Below are 23,541 nucleotides of genomic sequence, written 5' to 3' on the forward strand. Positions count from 1 at the left end.
CCCCAGAAGTGTGATTAAAACTAAATTTACTGTGACCCAATGTCACCATTAATTATACCACATTGAGGTTTGACTGAAGATCAGTTTTCCTTTCTGGATCTTGCTGCTTAAAGAAATAATATTTCATTTTATGAAAGTACAGAGTATAAAGTCCTACCTTCTGAAGGTAAGCATCAAGATTATCTTCTATAATTGAAGGGTCTGTGACAAATTCAAAAAGTTCTCGGACAGTCATCACAGCAACACCATGTTTACGGAAAAATTCTGTCAAATAAAGGATGCAATGATGAACTACATTTCAATATTAATGGAAAACATGCAAAATTCTTTAAATTGTTATAGGCCATGATCAGCTGTAAAGTTTAAACATGTAAATCCAGAAAATTCTACACATCTAGGAGGTCTGCTTTAAATTTCACATAAGAAATGCTCTTTCCCTGCATATCTGACAATAATGTTCACTGTTTTTAGGGAGCTATTAGATGAAGACTGTGGAAATACAGAACAAGAATGTTATGGAATAATAAAGAATACCTCAAAACTACCCACTTAAGTATTACCAAATCAGTAACAATGTGAACACCTTGTCCATTGAGCACACGCTTTATATTTTTATTTGCTGTAAAAGTGAAATGGAAGAGTTAAAAAGTACGTCAAATTTCAGCCTAGTGAAACCAATATAAATAGAGAATAACAAAACAATGTGAGCATGAAAATTGCATCATTATGCTCTTTTTTTTAAAGACTACCTGGTTATGAAAATAAAATTACCAATTAATTGCACAGCCTTTGTTTAAAATAACCACTATTTTGAGCAAATCGCAATTTTTAAATCTCAAAAATGATTTTGAGGAAGGGACAGTTTTAACGTGAGACCATTGAGCAAGACGATGGCTGCATAGTAGACAACATTTTTAATTCTATATACACAATTAAATAACAGATGAATTTACTATTTGGCACGAGGGACAAGGTACCAGGGGTCAACTTATACTGCATTCTCAATATATGGGTGGTAGTTTGCTTGTTCTTACACTCAAAACTTTAGCTGGGTACATTAGTTATTTTGTGTACATTCAATGTTTAAATATGACAGATTTACTATACAACTATTAAGCATTTTCACTGACTTAGCAAGGAAAAGACCAGAGCAAAAACAAAAATAATTGCAGTTTTTGACTCACCATTAATGTTGAGACAGTCTTTTCGGAGAAACTCTAAGGCACATGGATGATCATGTTCCACTGACTGCGATACATCAATTATATAAATTCCCCCATTGTGGTACCTGCAGGATACCAGAACAAAAGTGCAAACAAATTATCTCCTTCCTCAAAGTCTTGATTTCTATACCAAGACTTTTTTGGACAAGCTAAACAAAGTCATGAAAATGAGTCATCCTGAAAATGAATTTTAGCATACATACAGCAAACAATGCAAAAATAATCCCATTAGTCTCTTGTAAAATCATTCTATAAACATATACATACAGTGATAAATCGTACTTAGTTTGACTGCTTATTTAATAATGGTGTGAAACCTATCAACATATCACATTTAGAGTATGGTGTACATATTATAACAAGGATCTGGAGACACTTGTGAAGGTGCAAAAAGATTTAGAAGGATTATACTAGAACTGAAGTTACAACAATCATGAACCGGGCAGTTGGGGCTCTTTCCTTTGAAAAGAGAAGTTTCAGAGGTGACTTAATGGAGGACTTTATGAAAAGGCTTGACTGGGTGGATGCAGAGGTAATGTTTCTATTTGTGGGGATTCCAAAACTAGGGGTCATAACTATAAGTAAAATAAGAATTCAGAAAAAACCTCCTTACCCAGAGAGTGGTTAGAATGTGAAATGCAGATAAGTTGGTTGAAATAAGGATAGAGTAGACCTGTGTGGAGTATAAAGACCACCACAGACCAGCTGAGCTGACTGGCCTGTACTGTAAATTCATAGAATGGTTACAGCACAGAAGGAAGTTACTCAGCCTGCCATGGTCCACGTTAGCCCTCTACAAGAGCAACTCTGCTAGTCCCACCTTCACCCTTTCTACATGGCCCTGTGATTTTTTTCAAGTGCTTATCCAATTAGCTTTTGAAAGCCCTGATTGTATCTGCATACACCACGCTCTCAGGTAGTACATTCCAGACTCTAGCCACTCATCAAGTAAAAGGGTTTTCCCTCATGTCACCATTTGCTCTATTGCTAATTGCCTTTAAATCAGTGTCCTTTGGTTCTCAGCCTTCCGCTTTATCTTCTCTGTTCAGACTGCTCATGATTTTGAGCATCTCCATCAAATCTCCTCCCAACCTGCTCTTCTCTAAGGAGAACAACCCCAGCTTCACCAATCCATCCACATAACAAAGCTCCCTCATCCCTGGAACCATTCTCTAAAACCTTTTCTTCACCTTCTCTAAAGCCTTCACAACCTTTCTAAAATGTAATGCCCAATTCTCTAGTTAAGGCTGAACTAGAATTTTATAAAGGTTCATTATAACTACCTTGCTTTTGTACTCAATGCCTACATCTATAAACCCAGGATTCCAGTCACCCATTCTGTATCTGTCTGCACATTTGTAGGCTGCAGGGTGACCACCTCTAAAAATGTGCTTTCCACGAAACTCAGTTGCATGGATGCATTACAGTGACTTTGGCTGCTGCTCAAGATCATGCAGCTGAAAACACTTCCTGCACCATCCTGAAGTTCCCATACGGAACAGAATGTGCAACGAATGGGACTGAGGTACCCTACCATGCCTCTATTTATTAGACCATATAAACTTAACAGAAAGAAACTAAAGGCTAAAGGCTTATTAAAGTAATAAACTAGTTCTTTTAAAAACAAGTAATAGTAAATTACAGATTCTTTGTTCTGAGCTTGATATACTTCCCTAGCTTAAAGAGCAAAAATACAACTGTAATACTCAACTATCTGCTTGTCCTGTGATGCCACTCCTTGAATTTTGAAGGTCCTGATTCTCCCATAGATCCTCTCCTAGGCCTGGCTCTATCTCCAGCCATTCCTTTGGCTCTAAGTTATATGTGATTTCCCTCATCATAGTTTAGTCCATCTACTGCAATGAAGTTTGACTAAATTTTCTTTCAATCTCGTACTAAAACACGAGAATAGTGTCTTACCCCTTACAAAAATGGTAATTTTTCTGCGTAAAACATGCATGCAATACAGCTAAGTGAGACACAGAAACAAATGTATGGAATTACAGGCCATAAACAGCCTGAGGCAGGAAAGAAATTTACATAGCTCATTGTGAATTATTTCCCCAAGTTTCACTGCTTCAAGGTCTTCCATTTCTACTATATTGGTTTGTAATAACAATGGATATTGGATTATTATGTAGCAATTATTATGGTCATATCTCACTATCCACCATTAACATCCTCCTTAAAACGTACCTGACAAAGTTTTTGGTGACCCACATTTACACTTCCTTTAGTTCTGGTTCAATGTTTGACTGATTACACTCTTGTGAAATACCTGGCTACATTTTCCCATGTTAAAACAGCAATATAAATGCAAGTACTTGCTGATTAATTCATTGTCATGTCAAAACATTTCTGTAACTTTTGGTGTAAAAGTTTACAGCTAAAAGTTTAACACTTGCAGAATTACATACTAGTATTGGTCATTTCAGGATAGGTAAATGTTATGATAAATAGGTAAACTGATAACTATGCGCATTTATAAAATGTTCTTAACATACAAAACGGCCCAAAATGCTTTGCATATGGTAAAGTTGAGAGGAGAAGTTATAAAGGAACAAATACATTAGAAATGCTAACCGCTATCAAGATGCAATAAACTGAAAGAGACCAGGGCAACATACAGCAAGTTAAATTCACTGAGATCAGCATGAACCAGTCTGGCATCTTTGTACATTCTTCGCATGTACTGAATAACAAATAGGTATAGTTCACGGGCCTTGGATTCAGACAAGTGAGCATTCTTCAATAGTGGTGCTGGCCTAGAGAATAAAAGGGAAGGCAGTTAAAGCACTGGCTATTAATTCCCTTAACTTCAAAACATTTGTGTACTTGCAATGGTTTTCTGCAGAAAAATTGGAGCTGAAAGAATTCAAGTCTTTGACAATTTCTTTCTAAACTATACAAAGAAATTTTGAAGTTTTAAAGTGAGATCTTGGTGTACAGATTGCAGTGAACCTACATGTCTACTGTTACTTCAATATAGCTATTTAAATCTAGATATATATCTGTGCAATTATTTATATGAGTAATTTCTGAAAAATCCTTCTTTAAAAATAAGTTGCTTACAAGAAATGAAACAAAAATGTATATCATTTTCTCATACAGAGAATAAAAGAATGTCTGGTTGTGCATTAAACGAGTCTAAATGGCATGATCAACAGGAAAAAATTAGACTAAGAGCTCAAAGATATTTGAATTTTTGAATTATGTTCCTTAATATGCAATGTTTTTAATTAGTCTTCATTCATGAACATTTTGATTATGTTTCAGTATGTCTTTCAATACTGCGAAGTTTATACTGCAATTCTACAAAATATTTATTTTACACTTTTAAAGAAGGTTATGACATGAGTTGAAGTAAAGTCAGTTAATGTTTAATTTACAGAAAAAATATTCTCCAAGGCACTGACTCCCTTCTGGAGTTGTTCCAGGGTGCCAGACATTCTTTGCTACTTTGTTCAAGTATCTGAGCTTTGACAGTGGGCTAGGAAGCCCTTTAACAAATAGGGGCAGCACAAATTAGTTCAGTCTAAATCTCACCTAGACCAAACTTGATCACTATTACATATATAAAAACAAAAAAACTGCGGATGCTGGAAATCCAAAACAAAAACAGAATTACCTGGAAAAACTCAGCAGGTCTGGCAGCATCGGCGGAGAAGAAAAGAGTTGACGTTTCGAGTCCTCATGACCCTTCGACAGAACTTGAGTGAGTCCAAGAAAGGGATGAAATATAAGCTGGTTTAAGGTGGGGGGGGGTTTGGGTGGGGGGAGAGAGAGAGAAGTGGAGGGGGTTGGTGTGGTTGTAGGGACAAACAAGCAGCTTGTTTGTCCCTACAACCACACCAACCCCCTCCACTTCTTTCTCTCTCCCCCCACCCCTTAAACCAGCTTATATTTCACCCCTTTCTTGGACTCACTCAAGTTCTGTCGAAGGGTCATGAGGACTCGAAACGTCAACTCTTTTCTTGATCACTATTACCATTGTTCAACAAGTACAAGCATCTTGTGATGATTTCCCCCTCATTAATGACTCAAAGGCTGAGGCTAATTATAGCACACTGTTGCTTTCCTAGCTGAAATCAGCTTACCTGCTACAGGCTGAGCCGGACACCCAGCTTCCATCCTCCATAAACCTGAGCTCATCCAAAACACTACTGCCAGTAACCTAACTGACACCTTGGCCAGGATTTTTTGGATGGTGGTGTTTCCTGTCCCGCCATTCAAAGAGTTGGACAGGAACACATCCCTACTGACACTGCCTGCCCTGCAGCCATTTCACACTCCAAAGAGTGTTAATTAGCTGCAGGCCGCCCCAGAATCCTGCCTTAGAGAGCTGCCAGCTAATCTGACTGGCTGGCAGCTCTCCAATCCCTGCAGCAGACGGGACTGGGACTGCCCCTAGTCCCCAGAGGTTTAAGTCCCAGGATTCCGGGGCGGGTTTGGCGGCGGCTTGGGGGAGCAGACAGTGAGGGATTGAGGTGTCAGAGGAGAGGTTAGTGGGGGAGGGAGGCCGAGCAGTTACCAGGCCTTAACAGGGGGCCCGTAGTTAAATCGGAGCCTTATTTTCGGGCTTCCCCGGGAACTCCGCCCACAACCTAAAAGTTGAGCCTGTGCAGGAAATGGCCTTTAAGTGATCAATAATTGGCCACTTAAAGGCCTTAATTGGGGCAAGGGCAAGCGACCCATCCAATGCCGAGAGGTCAGGGTGGTGGGAACCCAGTGTGAAGCCCATTTGTGCTATTTTTCACACTCACCTTGCCTACAACTGGCAGGGGAGCTTAAAATTCAGGCCAAGGGCGGGTGTAACCTGCCCCGGCGTAAAATTGCCAAGACATCAGGATAGGCGGGAACCCAGTGGGAAGCCCATCCATGCCATTTTATGCTCACCCCCACCTACAAACCTGTCGGCAGGAGGCCGTAAAATTCAGGCCCATGTTCCACTCACTCACCACCCATGCATCACTGACCTACATTGGCTCCTGATTCATCAACACCTCAATTTTAAAATTTGCATCCATCTGTTCAAATCCCTCCATGGCATCACCCCTACCTACTTCCCAAACCGCCTCCAGCCCTACATCTCCAAAAACTGCATTTTTCTAATTCTGGTCTCTAGTGCATTCCCTACTTCCTACACCCATCTTTGGTGGTCACACCTTCAGCTGTCTAGGCACCAAGGTGCAGAATTTCCTGCCTTTATTCCTTTGCTTCTCCACCTCTGTCTCTCCTCCTTCAAAACGATTAAAGCCAATCTCTTTCACCTAGCTTTTAAGTATCTGTCCAATATCTCCTTTGCTTGGTGTCAGTTTTGTTCAATTACGCTCCTATAAAGTGTCCTGGGACATTTTCCTACATTAAGGTCTCTATATAAGTGCAGGCTGTTGCCTAAACTAGTGTCCCCTGTTCCTTGAATCCTTTACAACACAATGTTTATGAATCATTTTGGTATATCCTTTCATAACCTTGCCAAGTTCAATTCGGTCCAAAGTGCGCCTAACATATATTTGCAAGCACTACCATTGAAGGTAAAAATTAATAACTCCATAAAAACTAAGGGTTTTCTCCAGGATACACACACAATTGCCACCATAATCCAGCTTAAATATAGAAAATCACTTCCAGGCTTTCTTTCCCTTTTAACCGTTCTATCTTCTTCCAATCTTAGATGAACAGTACAATACATGCATGACATATAGCTTTGTTAGCTAAATTATTCCTTACAGAATGTTTCTTAAATAGAAGTATTGGTTTGAATTCCACAAAAGGAAAAAAAAACTCACATATCATCTTTACCAATAAAACCCATAACAAGCACGTGGCTCCTAAGCATGATCGGCTCTGGACAGGGTATTTCTGCTGTTTGCAACCTATGTCCAAAATAAACAGAATTATATTTTTATCATTGTAAAATAAAGAACCTGGCAGTTCCATTTTGCTATCACACAAACAATTAGCATGCTTCCATAGGATACCATCATCTGCTATTTTAAGAGATATTAAATCTATTTATTTTATGTAAGTTTTATGGAGATGATTCAAGTATTCAAATACTAATGTCCCACAGCTTAGCAGTTCAAGAGAATATATAATTGAAGTGCCAATAAATGCATATGCAATCATTTCCTTGTAATTCAGACTATAAATCATTCGTTTTGACATCCAACAGAACATTGGTGGTGTAACAAATAACTATTTCCTTTAAGGTTGAGAATTACATTGGTTTCTTAGTTTCAATCAGCCAAATCATATGCCATTTTAACAATATACAACTTTTGGAATGATCACTGTCTGAAACCAGTGTCTAAAGAAGGGGGTCAAAACATTCAATTCAAGCACCTTTTGGAATTTTTTTCAAATATGTTTTGATTGACATTTATTTGGTTCCAGTTCCACTGAAGTTATTTCATGGAATTGTTCCAAATCAACAGAACCTATAGCGTGAAAAGTGTTAGTCAAACCAGATAGCTTCTCCAGGTGACAGTAAAAGAACTTCAACATTACTTAGATGATCATTTTATCACAACAACTGCAAACCGCTTGAGGAGCTAGCTAAGCTTAAACAACCAATTAAAAAATAAACATCATGTAATCATTTTAATTCATTTATTTTAAATTGATTTGGCCCATGTCAAGTCTAATATTTCTTGCCACCTTCTGATCACCAAAGGGAGATGTGATAAAAGTAATAGCTAAAATAAATTGGAATCTTTTGAGTTTCAATCACGAGCATGCTACAAATTCGGCTCAATACCTGGGCTGAGACAAGGAAGCCAAAACAAAACTTAAGGTTGAAAAGAAAAACCTCAAAATTAAACATATGGTTCCAAACTATCACTTTAAAAAGTGTTTCATGAGAGGAAAACAATCATATAGGATTTAAATCTTGTATCTTAAAATAGTAATTGGGGATAAACTGCCTGTATGATTAACTAATGTTATAATGTGAATACCACTAAGACTCTTAAAAAAGGTCCTATTTCACTATTTAAAAATGCAAGGAGGTTCCACTGGTGTCCTGGTCAACATTCATCCCTTAATCACATTTATCTTACTGTTGGGTGCGAGACCATGCTGTATTAAAATTGGCCTTGAAAGAAAGCCACCCGCAAAGATCTAGCGATCTCTGATGTGAGGATCATGCCTTTCCTGACATTATTTTGAATCTGCCAGCAAGTCAAGGGGATCTCCAGGCACCCAAGACAACGATATCATCAAGCCAATCACACTGAAGAATTCCCAAAGACAGCAAACCAGGAAGTTGCAAATATTGGTGATCCTTCACTTTTGACATCACTTTTCCAAGGGGTGAAATAAAGATTGGGATGTGCACACAAGATTAAGGTGGAAGTTGAAATATCATAAACAAACTTTATTTTTTCCACAATGGCTAAATTTGACATTCCACAAATATAAAATGAGTTTTTCAGAGCCAGAGAAGTTGTTCAGCAGTCAGTATAAACTTAGTATGCCGTTAAATACCCAGTTATGAGATGTAACATTTTCAAGGGTTTTTACAGCGAAACTAATAATGTAAAAGAGGATGTGATTTGAGAGATCCGAGGGAGAATTGAGATAATTAACATCAGCTTTGTCAGAATGAAGGGTGTATTATCAAAGAAACTGAAGCTGAACCATAGGAAAAGAATGTTGAGATGCTACATTTTGGCATCTATGTTGTATGCCTTGGAGACATGGGCAATAAATAAAGGGACTACTGATAAGCTGAATACAATTGAGATGTAGACATTTAGGATGTTCTGCATATGCTATACAGACAAAGTCTCATATGGAAGCGCTGGAGATGACTGGAAAAGAAAGGAAATTAGTGCATAACATCAAAGGGAGGAAGATACAACATTTTGGTCACATCATTAGAGCAGACGGTAGACAGAGATTAATTATTGGAAGGAAAGATTGATGGATAACATAGGAGAGGAAAGCAGAGGATATAATGGACTGGATGCAGCTGACTTATGTGGAATCTGTAAGGGCAGCACAGGACAGAAGTGGTGATGAATGGCAGACAACCTGCTTGGAAGAAGATGACACTAATAAATGAATGAATAACGTAAAAGTGGAAGTTCTCATTATTTTCTAATTGATTGCAGTCTTTGTGGACTTCAACAATGCAACCTATGGAGAAGCATAGAATCACTGACATCTACTTTTGGGTTTCTGCAGTTAGCTGCAAATGCACACACTCTAGAAGTTGCTGTTAGATTCAAACAAGTAATGAGAGTGAATGCTAACAGTTTTGCCATCATTACCAAAGCAAAATCTGGGTCATAGTGGTGAGTAAGAGGATATGTTTTCTAAATAAGTAAACGATTAGCAATTTGCAGAATGGAATATTTCCTTTGCCACTGTGATAATCAAGCACTCCTTGGACAGACAGATGCATATTATACCATAGTGACACTGCATGTTGGAGCACCAAGGCACAGCATGAGGTGAAGGAGGACAGTCCAATTTCCAGTCTGCTAAATTCACAGCACAGAGGGTATTTTAAGAACATTTTCAAAGCTGTTCTGACTTCAAAACCTTACAATTTAGTTATTAAAAAAATTATACTTGTTATCTTATACATGACTAAGGTTCAGCTCTACATAGATACCAAAGTGAACCAAAAAGTTCTAACAAGTTACTTGTGGTACCTGATTAAATTCCGCATTTCCTTCTCTGCCCATGTCCTCACCATTTTTCTCGGATTTCCCTTACAATATCCATGGCGGAATCTAGAAAACAGTTACTGCTTCTTTCAATTTTTTAGAATACATGTTTAAAAAGCATGTTAAGTTCAACAAGTCTGTTAACAGAAAAGATACTTTGTTTCAAAAAAAAGTTAATCTCGTTACTTCAACTATTTGTCAAACAAATCTCTTTTAAATTTTCCACAAATCATGGCAGTCCATTTGCAGATTTTAAAACGTGAACACTAGTATGAAATTCAAAAGCAAAAATGCATTGGATCCATAGATTATTTAAGTCGCTTTGCGAAAACTGCATGTCTAACCACATGGATGGCACTGAAGATGATTTGGGAAAGGCAGAAGACTTACCTTCGTCAGGTAGAAGACATCAAAGACGATAATACTATGTGGCCCCTGAGCATTATAGACAATATCAATGTGCAGATTCTATTCAAAAGTCTGGTGATAACTATGAATTTGCAGTGTTCCAAAGTTTTTATACTATTGTCAATAAATTTGTGCCATTTTTTTTGTGTTACGTCATCCATGCCTTTATTACCTCTAAACTCAATTATTTCAACACACTGCTGCTGGTCTCCCATATTCTACCCTCCAGAAGCTTGAGATACATCAAACCTCAACTGTCCTATGGTTGTTGACCTACAATGGCTCCCGATCAAGCAACATCTTGAGTTTAAAGTTCTTATCCTTGTTTTCAAATCCCTCCATGGCATTTCCCTAATCTCTGTCATCTCCTCCAACCCACAGCTCTCCGCGATATCTGCATTCCTCTAATTCTGGCTTGTTGTGCATTCCCAATTATAATTGTTCTGCCATTGGTGGACATGCCTTCAGTTGCCCTGACCCCAAGCTCTGGAATTCTCTCCCCATACCTCTCTACCTTGCTCTCCCCTTTCTTAAAACCTACCTCTTTGACCAAGCTTTTTGGTCATCTGACCTAATATCGCCTTATGTGGCTTGATGTCATACTTTGTTTATAATGTTCCTGTAAAGACCTTGGGATGTTTTATCATGTTAAGGGTGCTATATAAATATAAGTTGTTGTTACCGCCTGCAGTTCTACAGCTTTAATTCATATGATACACTTATGTAGTTCAACGAAGGCTGGTTTCTCCATTTTTAGGTTCCTAACTAGTAGCTTCCGCTTAGGTATTTGTGTATGGCATGCAGCTTTTACTTTGGAAACTTTTGTCGGGGATGGGGTGGGGTGTGGCTACAATAATTGAATGGTAACAACATGCAAAATAAATGTAAATTTGGATATGCATGAATATATGCAGCTCATGAATTTTTGTATATGACTAAAAGACAATAAACATTCCTCCTGTTTCCACAGTTTACAAATCACATTTAAGATACTGTGCCTTTAATCAAGAAATTTAATATAGAAAAAAGTAGTGCATTTCAGAAAACTTTACCTGAATTCACCACTAACATATTTATCACGGTCTTTAAAGATTAAGATTGAAGTTTTGTAGATCTTAATTGCTCTGCTTTCTCCAGTGTTCGTAGTTGCATGATATACATTAGCCTGTTAGTAAACAGAGACAAAAATTGAACTGCTGAAGGAGGCTTGAAAAAATAATGTAGATAATAACTGAGTTTAAAAAGGGTTACAAACCTGCATTCTTTTAAGCTTTTAATGCCTTGGGATTATAGTTTCCTATATTTTAGCTAAATGCTGATGCTTCAGAGTAAAGGCAGGCCCTTTTTGTATTAGTGTCCATTTATAAAGGGAGTTAGTTTATTCTTACAAACCTGAAAAGTTTTAAAAATTGTTTGCCTTCGGTAACAAATTTGAAATGGACAGGCTAATTACTAGTACTAAACTTTGCAAACTAAAAGGTTTGAGGTTTATTTCCCAGTTTGTGCAGACCTAACTGATCTTACCGGGGTGTTTCAAACATGCTTACTACAATTGGCTCTGGCACTCCTGCAAGGGCGAGGTGGGAGTAGGAAATGGGCTGGGAGGAGATTGGTAAATAAAATAGGAAAATAGTGAAAGGCTCCAGCTGACAGCTGGGAAACGATGAGCTGAAAGTCAAAGAAACAACCTTATGTGTTGGAAGTGGGAGGAGTAGAGATATGGAGGATTGAGAACCGCAGAAGTGAGAGAGAGAAAAAGGGGGCTGGCAGAGGAGAAAACAGGAAAACAGCAGGGGGAGATGAATGAGGGAGTGGAGCTTAAGTGAGCTTGGGGGTGGTAAGATGGTGTTTCTGAAAGCAAATTCTGCCTCTCCCTCAATGGGGGTCTAAACTAATTTTGCTTCAAGTGCAAATGGAGAAGTGTTGAAGTTGAGAGAAAGGCTCCAATCTGAGCAGCAGTCAATTTCATTTTGGGGGTGCGAGGGGAAATCAGGCTGTTGGCTTGTCATAGGGTGAAACATTCCAGTTGTATTCTAATTTTCTGTTGAAGTATTATTATAATTATATTGGTTCATTTCCCATTCAATGGATCAATTTATTTTCTTCCCCCCACTATCTTCTGCTCTATCTTTAGGATTCTCATTAGCACATTACGTTGTGTTTGCCGTCAATATTTTTGGCCTTCGATATCAACAGATTGTGAATTGAGAGATTTCATTTCAGCCTTAGGACTGTGGTGCTCAGTGTTACTGACATTTGCATCTTTCCTGAATTGGCATTTGGCCATGGCGACTCCCAAAATTCATTTCATCACTTCTTCATCAGTTCCAAAAGCTTGCTTTATATTTTCTTATCCTTTGTGAAATTACAGAAAGCGCTTTGGATTTCAGTTTATCCTGTGTCATTCCAAAGGTGAGAATAACTTTTCCGTGAGGTGGCCCCATTCCATAACTAGGGTTACCATGCCATCTAGAGGCATACTGGCTTTGGAACGTTGAGAAAACTCACATTCAGAGATGGAGAAAGAAAATGCTGGAAGCACACAGAAGATCAAGCAGCACTGGTGGAGAGAGAAACAAAGTTAATGTTTCAGGTTGCTGACCTTTCATACAACTCTGAAAAATTCATTGCCTCTGTTTCCTTCTTCACAAATGCAGCCTGATCAGCTGAGCGTTGAAAATTTTCTGTTTTTATTTCAGGTCTCCAGCATCTGCAGTACTTTACTTTAGTAGATATTCGTAGGCTAGATAGATGAGCATATGTTATATATTTTTGTAATTTCACTGTACACTCTTGCAATATTATTTATGCACCAAGCTGGCACATTTTTAAAATTCAACTGATCCAGTCAATGATCTAATGATAAAGATATATGTATATAATAATACATATAATCACAGTATATATTTATCATTGCAAAGTGATTTTTATCACGCTCCTCAAAGGATTTACCTCCTTGCCTGTACTGATACATCCATGAATTTGTGAGATCACTCCTCTGCTCAGCATTTTAAATAGAATCATTCGAGTTCTTGGATCTAGTACCTAAAAATTAATAAAAACTTGAGTTTAAAAAAAAGTTAGTTTGTATAAACTGATCAGATGCTTGCACAATGCAGAAGGCACACCAAGGGTACATTAAATGCAATCTCTCCAAAGAGACACACATGTAACATTCATCATGGAGTAACTGAGGAGGGAAATGGATCCTCAAAATATTGGGTCTTTACAAGGCCAGAAAAGTCCATTATATGTCACAACAGACAAAACACCACAAAAGAAATATTTTATCTAATTTTATTTTAGAGATTTTTTTCGCACAGATAATAATCCCCCCAACTTTCCATTAGCTTTAGTACTCATTTTTAAAAAATAAATTATTTAACATTTGTCAGTAACCTAATTCTGGCTACATAATGAATATGTTTTATACCAAATTAAAAAGAAAATTTACTCCTTTCATTTCTACTGCTGCTTAAAAATGACCAGACATTTCTGTTTTAACAAAAAAAACTGTATGTGGCAAATTAAAATTGTCAGATAAATTAATCATGAAGGCAATTTTTCTGCCACAATATTAGATACCTAAGTATGTTCACATTTTTGCACTGGAGCTTAGAAACTATAAATTATACATGATACTAAAGTGCCAATTTAAAAATTCAAACTTTTATAAATATGCAATATACTACGTGCCTTTGGATGTTTATTACATTAAAGGTGTTATATAAATACAAGTTGTTTTTATACTTCTTATGAGTACAAGTCTCTTTTAAACATTTTTTGATTTACTAAAACAACTTACCAATGTCATGCGCATCCTGCTTAAAATATACAGAATTTCACTGAGCTACTCAAGCTACTACTTTCAATAGCATAGCTGATCATTACCTGCTCCACAGTGGCTCGGTCAGATTTATCTTTAACTCGAAACCTAAAAAACAAATGGTCAAAAAAGAAGAAAGATGAACCAGCTCAAAAGGACTATATTTCAGGTTATGCAGAGTGCTATGCTACATCCAAAATATAACCTAACTGTGGCAAACAACACATTTAAAAACCTGTAAAAAGGAAAATATTCCATTTACCTTAATTGCCTTATCCTGTCCTTCAGGGATCTGTGGACATGCACTTCATGGTTCTCCTATACTTCTCAAGCATCCTACCATTTATTGTATATTCCCTTGCCTTGTTGGCCTCCCCAATGGCCCAGATCTTCCAGTCTCCGGACGTGACTTCCAAGATGTGCTTCAGGACCCCGTGAAAGTCCTAACACACTGACTCTGTGGGAATTGCCAGGGAACTTTGATGGGCAATTCCCCTGCTCTGAGTTAAAGTCAGGGACTTTGCATAGATCCGACGCTCATCTGGATAGTTACCCAAGAAATGTTACCGGTGGAAAAATCCTAATCTAACTCCTAGGTAACTAAACAACTGAAATCCCCACCGACTACTCCCCCTGATCCAAACTCCACCCACTCATCACCTGACCTGACCATGTCTAACACACCGACTACCAACCCCCCCAAACCACCAACTCCCCCCCAAATCCAACTTGACTAGCCCCTAACCTGATAACACCTCCCAACCCAACCCAACTACCCTGACCCACTTGCTACCCTACCCATTTACTTCACCCACCCTACCCACCTACACATTCATCCACTCACTAACTCACTGAAAAGTTGTTTATGTCCCAAAGCTTTCCAGTGTGCTAGTGAACACTTACCAGAATATGGCAGCTAGTGCCGCAAAAGTGGGCATGGTCTGTCTCCTCCCTGATGATCCAGCGCTACGAGGAAGCAAGTTGGATGGAACATCGCTCCGCATTTCTGAAGAAGTCAGGATCAGAAGACCTGACCAGAAATGCGTGGCTTCATCGTGGCACAGTGAAGTAGAAGTGGAGTGGCAATCCGACGGTGATTGCCATTTCGTGGAAGATTTGGGCCACTACCTCACATAGCTCAGGATTGAATTCCATTTGTCGTTTTTCTGCCCACTTGACCAGTCCACAGATATCTCCAGCTTTCTTCTTCACTGTCAACCACACAGCTAATTTCTGTACTATCATGCCATCTAAGTCTAAATCTTGGTACATACCACAGAAGCAAGGGAGCTAGTACAAAGCCCTCGGAGATACCCTTCCAGTCAGAAAAACACCTATCGACCATTCATAACAGTCAGCTATTAAAACATTGGCCTGGGTTCTCTTGGAGCAGGGAAACTTATGGCCTGCCTTATTAATTAAACTTTGTAGTGCATGTGCAAATTAAAAATTTCCCACAAAACTGCTGGAAATACAAGTTTATAATGGTGTAGCGGGACAACAGGGCATCTGGCACATAGGTGAATAACAGGATAAATTGTATACTTCCTTAAACAATGAGATTAAGGGATTGAGAAATAGAGGAAGATCTGAGAAGGGTGAATTAAAGTGAATGAACTTCACATCAAATCAGGTACACAGAAAGGAATAGAAATAAAGAGAGGGAAGATTGAATTAAAAGAGTGAAAGAAGACAAAGGAAAAGACAGAAAAAATGTAAACTTAAAATTTGACATTTTTAAAATTTCCAACAGTTCACTACTTGAAGGAATGAGACGCCACACTTATAATTGTTCACTTTTTAGGTCAGGGCGATTGATTGGCAAACGTTAACAAGTAACAGATTGTTAAAAGGGTCTATACATTATTAATTACTAGACAAATTTCTGTGGTAAATTTAATGGACAATTAATGTGTAAATGCAGCAATTTCATGAATACTGCTGTGTGGGTGAGAAACCATCTTCGCAAAGCTAACCTGGGGTGGGAAATATGTCGCAAATTTACAATTCACATGGTATCTCTTTCTTGCCACACACTGCTGGCCAATTTGTGCATTAGAGACAGGTTGCATCATTCAGATGCCATAATTATTTTTACAGCAATAATTTGGCTCTAATCTGATCTCAATTAAAGTAGAGGTTTTAGGCATTACCTGGAAACTGAACAAAATGCTGGGATTCCTAAAGCTAACCTTTTCACCATCACCATAAGGACTACAGCAGTTCAATTGTGAACCCCACAGTAACTATCTCGAGGGAACTACTGATGACAAATAACATGGTCATGCCAGCAATTCACAGAATCCAGAGAACAAATTAAAATAAAAAAACTCAACTTAGATGTCTTGTTTTTCCTCTATTTTCCCCTGTGATTTTTCTTCTTTTCATGGATAATGAGTATTCCAGCCAAGTCTAACATTTGCACTTCCAGCAGGAGTCAATGAACAGCAAATAGAAGTAGGAACTCTAGCTGATTCACTTATCCTTAACCACTTGGCTTGGAGATCAATTATAGCATCCTGATTGCTGTTCTAGTTGATATATCCTAACTCATCGCAGAGTCAGGATTAAACATTAAACCGGATAAAATGGCTCAGTTACTCATTGGATAAACTAGTTCAGCCAGTAGTGCAACTATCTTTCTTCAGCTATCCATAACTGTAATGCAGTAGAAATTTGTATTTTTTAAAATAATAATACACATCATATTATTTGCATGTATAAAAACTGCTCAATGTGATACTCAAGTTTGAAATTTCTACCACTCCAACTTTTACTTACATGTCTGTATGTTTCTGCCTTGACTTTTCTGTTACCCTGTTTATCACAGAGTCATCAAAATTTAGTTTATCTAACAAAAAAAGTTGAAAGATTAGAAATTATTCTTTAGATAAGACAATTCTGTTCCCACCACCAAGATCTATCTTCTTGCAATGATGGTGAAGTGCAGGCTGCATTAGAGCTTTTAGATGCTTCTTCCTCACCTTACAACATTATCACTGCAAAACTGAATGGGCAGGAAAGTTGCCTCGACTTCTGATAATACTACTTTGCAATTGGCCACTAGGATGCGCATGATACTGACCCAGTTTAATTTGTCTCTAATAACCCTCCAGCTCTCCCTGGAAAGATGCATTTTGGCATCATTCAGTGTGCTGAGATTTGAAATTCAACTTCTCAGGTAAAAGTATACATGAACTCAGATCTCATCATTCTGTAAGTTGGTGCATTGGCATTCCAAATTGCTATTTTATAAAGGGTTATTTTTAATACATAATAAATTAACAAAAGGTTAAAAACTCAAATTTAAATGTTACGATGACTTTGCTGAATTTGAGCTCAATTGGATACCATAGGTCAAATGTTCATTTTGTGCAAAATGAACTATACAATATAGGTAGCATTACAAAAAAAGCTTGCTGCTTTATGTTATTGGAACAGACTCTGTCCCAACAAACTTACCAAGATTAATTTTATGCTCAAACTTTCTCAGAACCTTGTCTGTAGGAGTGGACATCTTTGCTGAATTACAGGGAGTCTGCCTATTTGCCTGAAAGGACACAACATTGCAGAATAAATTATGAATCACGTTTTGTCACGGACTTAAAATTAAGCAAGAAAAGAATAGACTTTAGTAATAAACGTGCATAAAAGTTAACAATTAAGAAACAACTACAGTGAAAAAATTGCCTGTTAATAAAGTTTTAAGATACAAAATTAATACAAGAAAAATACTACAGCATCCACTATTAAAAGAGACTTTAAAACAAGTGAAATGTCTAGGTGAACATTACTGACAATTAAAACTCAAATATATATTGCTTTATTTAAATAGCTAGCAAACGCAATGTGCTTTAACACCGTGGTTTACTTAAATTTACACAAAATTTCTCATTAATGATGAATTCTGTATTTGGAACTTGCCTAGAAGCATTCAATAGTACAAAGTACTCTTGGCAAAATTGTCCTGTTATTTTATTTCCAGTTAATTTAATCAATGAATATAGTGAACGCCTCAGAAAAGTGCATTTACTCAGAATTCTTCAAATTTCTTCAATTAGCAGCAGAATCACATGTGTTGGCTGTTATAAATATAAGTCTTGGGACCAATTTTGACTTCTACTTTCCACTTTAAGCAACCAAATAAATGAATTCAAATGGAATGAAACTTCAAATCATTGGACTACCTGTTGGTTGTAACCTCTGGAAGCAGTGTAGCGCTTGGTGAGGTCTCCATCACAATCATCCCAGTCCCAGTCTTCACCATCATCACTCTCAATATAAGTTTCCTCTTCATCCAAGTTGTTCAGATACAGACTCTTGACTTTTTTCGCTGCCTCTTTTGTTTGCTCAGGGCAACTACCATCACTAAACAACAAAAACATGCATTTATACAGCACCTTTAACGCAGTAGAACATTACAACTTGCTGATAAGAGTGTTACCAATCAAAATTTAACACCATGCCAGATAAGGAGACATTGGAACAAAAGGCTCAAAGCTTGGTCAAAGAGGTAAGTTTTATGGAGCATCATAAAACAAGGTGGCTAGGTGTAGGGAGAGAATGCTAGAGTTTACAGACTAGACAGTTGAAAGCATGGAGCCATAGGTGAAGGGATATGCAAGATGGCAGAATTGGAGGCGTGCAGACCTCTCGAAGGGTTGTCAGGCTAGAGATGTCTACAGTGACAGGGAGAGATGAGGCCATGGAGGGATGTAAAAACAAGATTGAGAATTTTAAAACTGGAGTCTTGCCTGATGGGGTGCCATTGTAGGTCAGTGGGCACAGGGGTGGTGAATGGAGAGGATGCTGCGATTTAGGATACAGGCAGCAGAGTTTTGTATAAGCTCCAGTTTATGGAGGGTGGAAGCTGGGAGTATGGCTAGGAGAGCACTGGAATAGTCAAGGCTTGAGGTAACAAAGGCATGGGTGAAGGTTTCAGAAGCAGATAGGCTGAGGCAGGGGGGCACACTGAGCGATGTTACAGAGGCAGAAGTAGGTGGTCTTTGTGATGGCACATATATGTGGTCGGAAGCTCAACTCAAATCAAGGTGATAAAAACATTAAGAATTTTCAAAGAAAAGTTCAGTACACCCTAATAGATTCTCATGAGACTATAGTATAGTAGTCAGGATCATAACGCCAGATACAGGTAAGCATACAAATATTAAAGGGAGATCAGAATTTGCTACAGGAAATTCCTTACATGGCTAAGCTCCTATCCCAAACATATCACTCTGATAAAACTAAAGTATCAAATTAAAGAACTAGAACCAACTATTTCTACAAGTCTATTGATTAGTGGTTTGTAAACTCTTTGGATTGTGATTGAATTCTGAAGTTTGGCCTTCCACTTGAACAAGCTGTTATAGTAAGAATATTTTTTTTACTCAGCATTTAAATGTAACATATCATGAAGTTGCCCTGCTTAACACTGCCCGACAGCTCTGCTAATAGATATAATTACTAAAAGAAACATACTAAGGAATCTACATGTACATCTTTTAAAAACTGCATTAAGACAGAAAGAAAAGCCAAGGCAAGAGGATATAGGTAGATGAATCTGGTTGACTTAAATATTGTCAGGAATCCAAATTGGCACCAAGATAGTTCTCATCAACACTGATGTTAACTGGACATAGATGATCTTGGTCTGGTAATGTAATGTAGTCAAATAAAAATATGTTTAGGGTTTTGATTTGGTACAAAAGACACAATAACATAAGAAATAGGGACGGGAGTGGACCATTTGGTCCCTTGAGCCTGCTTCGCCATTCAATCCAACCATTGCTGAGCATCTTCTACTTCAATCTTCTTGCACTTTTTAAATTAATTTATTGTCCATCCATAATTGCCCTTGAGATGATGGTCAGCTTCCTTCTTGAACTGATGCAGTCAGCGTGCTGTACATACACCCACAGTGCTGTTCAGAAGGGAGTTCTAGGATTTTGATCCAGCGATAGCGAAGGAACAGTGGTATATTTCTGAGTCAGGATAGTGTGTAACATGGAGTGGAACTTGCACTTGTGGTGTTCAACATGCCTGCTGCCTTGTTCTTCTGGGGGGTATGGGTCATGGGTTTGGAATTTGTTATCATGGAGCTTGGTGAGTTGTTGGAGTCCATCTTGCCCATCCCCAAATCTATTGTCATCTCTTTCTTGAATATATTCAATGACTGAGCATTCAGAGCCCCCTGGGGTTGGGAATTCCAAAGATTCACAATCCTCTGAGTGAAGAAATTTCTCCTCATCTCAGACTGAATTATTGACTCTTATTCTAAGATTGTGGTCCTGAGTTCTAGACTCCCCAGCCCAGGGGAAACATCTTCTCAGCCTCTACCCTGTTGAGCCCCTTAAGAATTTTCTATGTTTCAATTATATCACCTCTCATTCTTCTAAATTCCAAGGAATGTAGGCCTAATCTACTCAATTTTTCCTCACAGGTCAATCTCATCCCAGGAATCAGTCTTGTAAACCTTTGTTGCAATCCATCTAAGGCAAGAATATCTTTCCTTAGGCAAGCAGACAAAAAATATACAAAGTACTCCAGGTGTGGCCTCACAAAGCCTTTCTATAAACTTGCCAAGTGCCACTCATTGCAAGCAAGCCACTCATTTTGGTTTAAAAATGAAAGCAGTTATAATGCATTTTGCCTTTGAATTACAGCCCTTTGGTTTAAATGCCATCTTTTATGATCATGAATTTCAGTTTGGAGATGGCTCAGCACACAAATGTATTACACAGTGGAAGACAGACATCCAAGCCAGTCAGGACCCTGATTCAATCCCTATTGTCTCCTGGCTTAACTGGTTTTGGAAAATACTAAATTAGAGGAATAGAGCGGAGAAAATAAAATCAATGTTACAATGAAGACAGAATGCTAAAAGCAAACTACAGTGGATGCTGGAAATCTGAAATAAAGAGCGTGCTGGGAATACTCAGCAACTCTGGCAGCAAGTGTGTGGAGAGAAACAGAGCTAATGTTTTGAGTCAAATATGACTTTTTTCAGAACTGAAGGAAGGTAGAATAGTGATGGAAAAACCAAGCAGGTCTAACAGCAGCTGTGGAAAGAGAAACAGAGTTAGCGTTTCAGAGCTGAAGAGTCAAATGGACTCGAAATGTTAACTCTGTTTCTCTCTCCACGGATGCTGTCAGACTTTCTGGATTTTTCCAGCATTTTCTGTTTTTGTTTCAGATTTCCAGCATCCGCAATATTTTGCTTTTACCTTAGAACAGTGATGGGTTTTATGCCATTCAAAGGGGAAAGGTGAAGGAAGAACAAAAGGGAAGGTCTGGGATAGGATAGAGGGCTGGAGAGATTAAATGACAAAGATGTCATGAAACAAAAGGTAAAGGGAGTGGTAATGATTGCAGTAAAGAAACAAAGTATTTGTGAGTGTGCATGGCAGAATAATGAATAGTACTGTCCGAAAGTAAAAATATGAGAAACAAGAATCAGACCGGCACATGGCAAATTATCAGAATCAAAATGGGAGTAAAGTTCATGGTCTCAGATTGTTGAATTCAATGTTTAGCTGTAAAATGCCAGGTTGGAAGATGAGGTGCTGCTCCTCCAGCATGCCTTGAGCTCCACTGAAACACTGCAGCAGGCCGAAGACAGAATTGTGAGCATGAAAGCAAGGTAGTGAATTAAAATGGCAAGTGACTGGAAGGGACCAGACCCTAATGGGCACCCAGGGTTGGGGACCCTGATGGGCACCCAGGGGAGGGGACAACTAGACCCCGATGGGCACCTGTGGGGTGGGATGGGGTAGGGTGGTGAGGGACTGGACCCCGATGATCTCCTGGGGGAGAGGAGTGTGGGACTGGACCCCGATGGGCACCCAGGGGAGAGGGGGTGGGACTGGACCCCGATGGGCACCCGGGGGAGGGGGGGGGAGGTGGGGGGTGGGAACAGACCTTGATGATCACTGGGGCGAGAGGGGTGTGGGACTGGACCCCGATGGGCACCCGGGGGAGAGGGGGTGTGGGATTGGATCCTGATGGGCACCTGGGGGAGAGGGGGGGTGGGACTGGATCCCAATGGGCACCCGGGGGAGAGGGGGTGTGCGACTGGACCCCGATGGGCACCCGGGGGAGGGGGGGGGGGGGTGGGAGTGGACCCCGATGGGCACCGGGGGGGAGAGGGGGGTGGGACTGGACCCCGATGGGCACCGGGGGGGAGAGGGGGGTGGGACTGGACCCCGATGGGCACCGGGGGGGAGAGGGGGGTGGGACTGGACCCCGATGGGCACCGGGGGGGAGAGGGGGGTGGGACTGGACCCCGATGGGCACCCGGGGGAGAGGGGGGGTGGGATTGGATCCTGATGGGCACCTGGGGGAGAGGGGGAGTGGGACTGGATCCCAATGGGCACCCGGGGGAGAGGGGGTGTGCGACTGGACCCCGATGGGCACCCGGGGGAGAGGGGGGTGGGACTGGACCCCGATGGGCACTGGGGGGGAGAAGGGGGTGGGACTGGACCCCGATGGGCTCCCGGGGGTTTGGGGGAACTACACGCCTTGGGCATTGGTGGGGGGGGTGTTGGCGACGGACGGATCAGGATACCCCTCGCCCCCGGGAACGGTGAACAACAACCGGTATTAATGAAAGATCCACGCCCCCCCCCCCCCCCCCCCCCCCCCCCGGGCTCCTTGTTTACCTCTGATCGGACTCGGCATCGTCAAACTGTCCGGGGAGCGGGGAGATGCCCCGGGAAGCGCTCGAGCTCATCGCCCAGTAACCGTCAGCGCTCGAGGCGGCCATGGCCATGGCGACGGCAGCCGCCCCGCTCCAAATAGCACCGGACCCAGCAGCGCCCAAACTAACGCGTTTTCGAAATGCCGACCAAAGGTGCATCAACTGAACAGACCCTGAGAATTACCGGTCATCCACCCTCACCACTCATAACAAAGAGGAATGACATTTCTTGTTTCTTTTTAAAATAAAATATTTCCCAATTCACAGGGAAGGTGTTGACAGACTATTTTAAAAACGACTAAGATCTCACAAAGTTAGAAAAATCCGCCCTCATAACATTTCCGTTTCATTTGACTTATTTTTTCTTATTTCATACGCCATCAACAATTTAAATCTTCTACCAGTAAATACCTCAACTCGACCTAAAAAGTTCGGAAAACAAACCAAAAGATTATATTTCATATCTCCCGAACAGCGTTATTGCGACCATTTATGCACATACAGTTGAGTTGTTTTCTTTAAATTAGTTACGACTTTGTCGTTATATATATATAGTATATATAAATAATGTTTATAAATATATAATTTTAGAGAAGAATGCAGCTAAAATTATAGATAGAGGTAACAAAATACTGTGTTAATTAACAAAAGTAATAAAAATATTGTTTTTTGGATGGTGACATTGAAGTAGTCTGTGTGGTTTTATAT

The 23,541-nt window shown here is 39.5% G+C and overlaps 1 protein-coding gene across 1 annotated transcript in view; it reads right to left on the reverse strand.

Annotated features, from left to right (window-relative positions):
• The window catches only part of riok1 (RIO kinase 1 (yeast)), a 33,568-nt gene extending 10,652 nt beyond the window's left edge, over positions 1-22,916 (reverse strand). Inside the window, exons 1-12 of the mRNA XM_041190496.1 lie at positions 22,796-22,916; positions 18,323-18,503; positions 17,598-17,685; positions 16,917-16,986; positions 14,201-14,243; positions 13,262-13,354; positions 11,362-11,474; positions 9,887-9,967; positions 7,013-7,099; positions 3,851-3,988; positions 1,185-1,288; positions 158-264 (exon numbers count right to left, since the gene is read on the reverse strand). Of these exons, the coding sequence (XP_041046430.1) occupies positions 158-264; positions 1,185-1,288; positions 3,851-3,988; positions 7,013-7,099; positions 9,887-9,967; positions 11,362-11,474; positions 13,262-13,354; positions 14,201-14,243; positions 16,917-16,986; positions 17,598-17,685; positions 18,323-18,503; positions 22,796-22,905 (1,215 nt within the window). The 5' untranslated portion in view covers positions 22,906-22,916. The remainder of the gene's footprint in view (positions 1-157; positions 265-1,184; positions 1,289-3,850; positions 3,989-7,012; positions 7,100-9,886; positions 9,968-11,361; positions 11,475-13,261; positions 13,355-14,200; positions 14,244-16,916; positions 16,987-17,597; positions 17,686-18,322; positions 18,504-22,795) is intronic.
• Positions 22,917-23,541: the final 625 nt, after the last annotated feature.

The sequence above is a fragment of the Carcharodon carcharias genome, chromosome 6 (assembly GCF_017639515.1).
Source record: "Carcharodon carcharias isolate sCarCar2 chromosome 6, sCarCar2.pri, whole genome shotgun sequence".
Lineage (NCBI taxonomy): Eukaryota > Metazoa > Chordata > Chondrichthyes > Lamniformes > Lamnidae > Carcharodon > Carcharodon carcharias.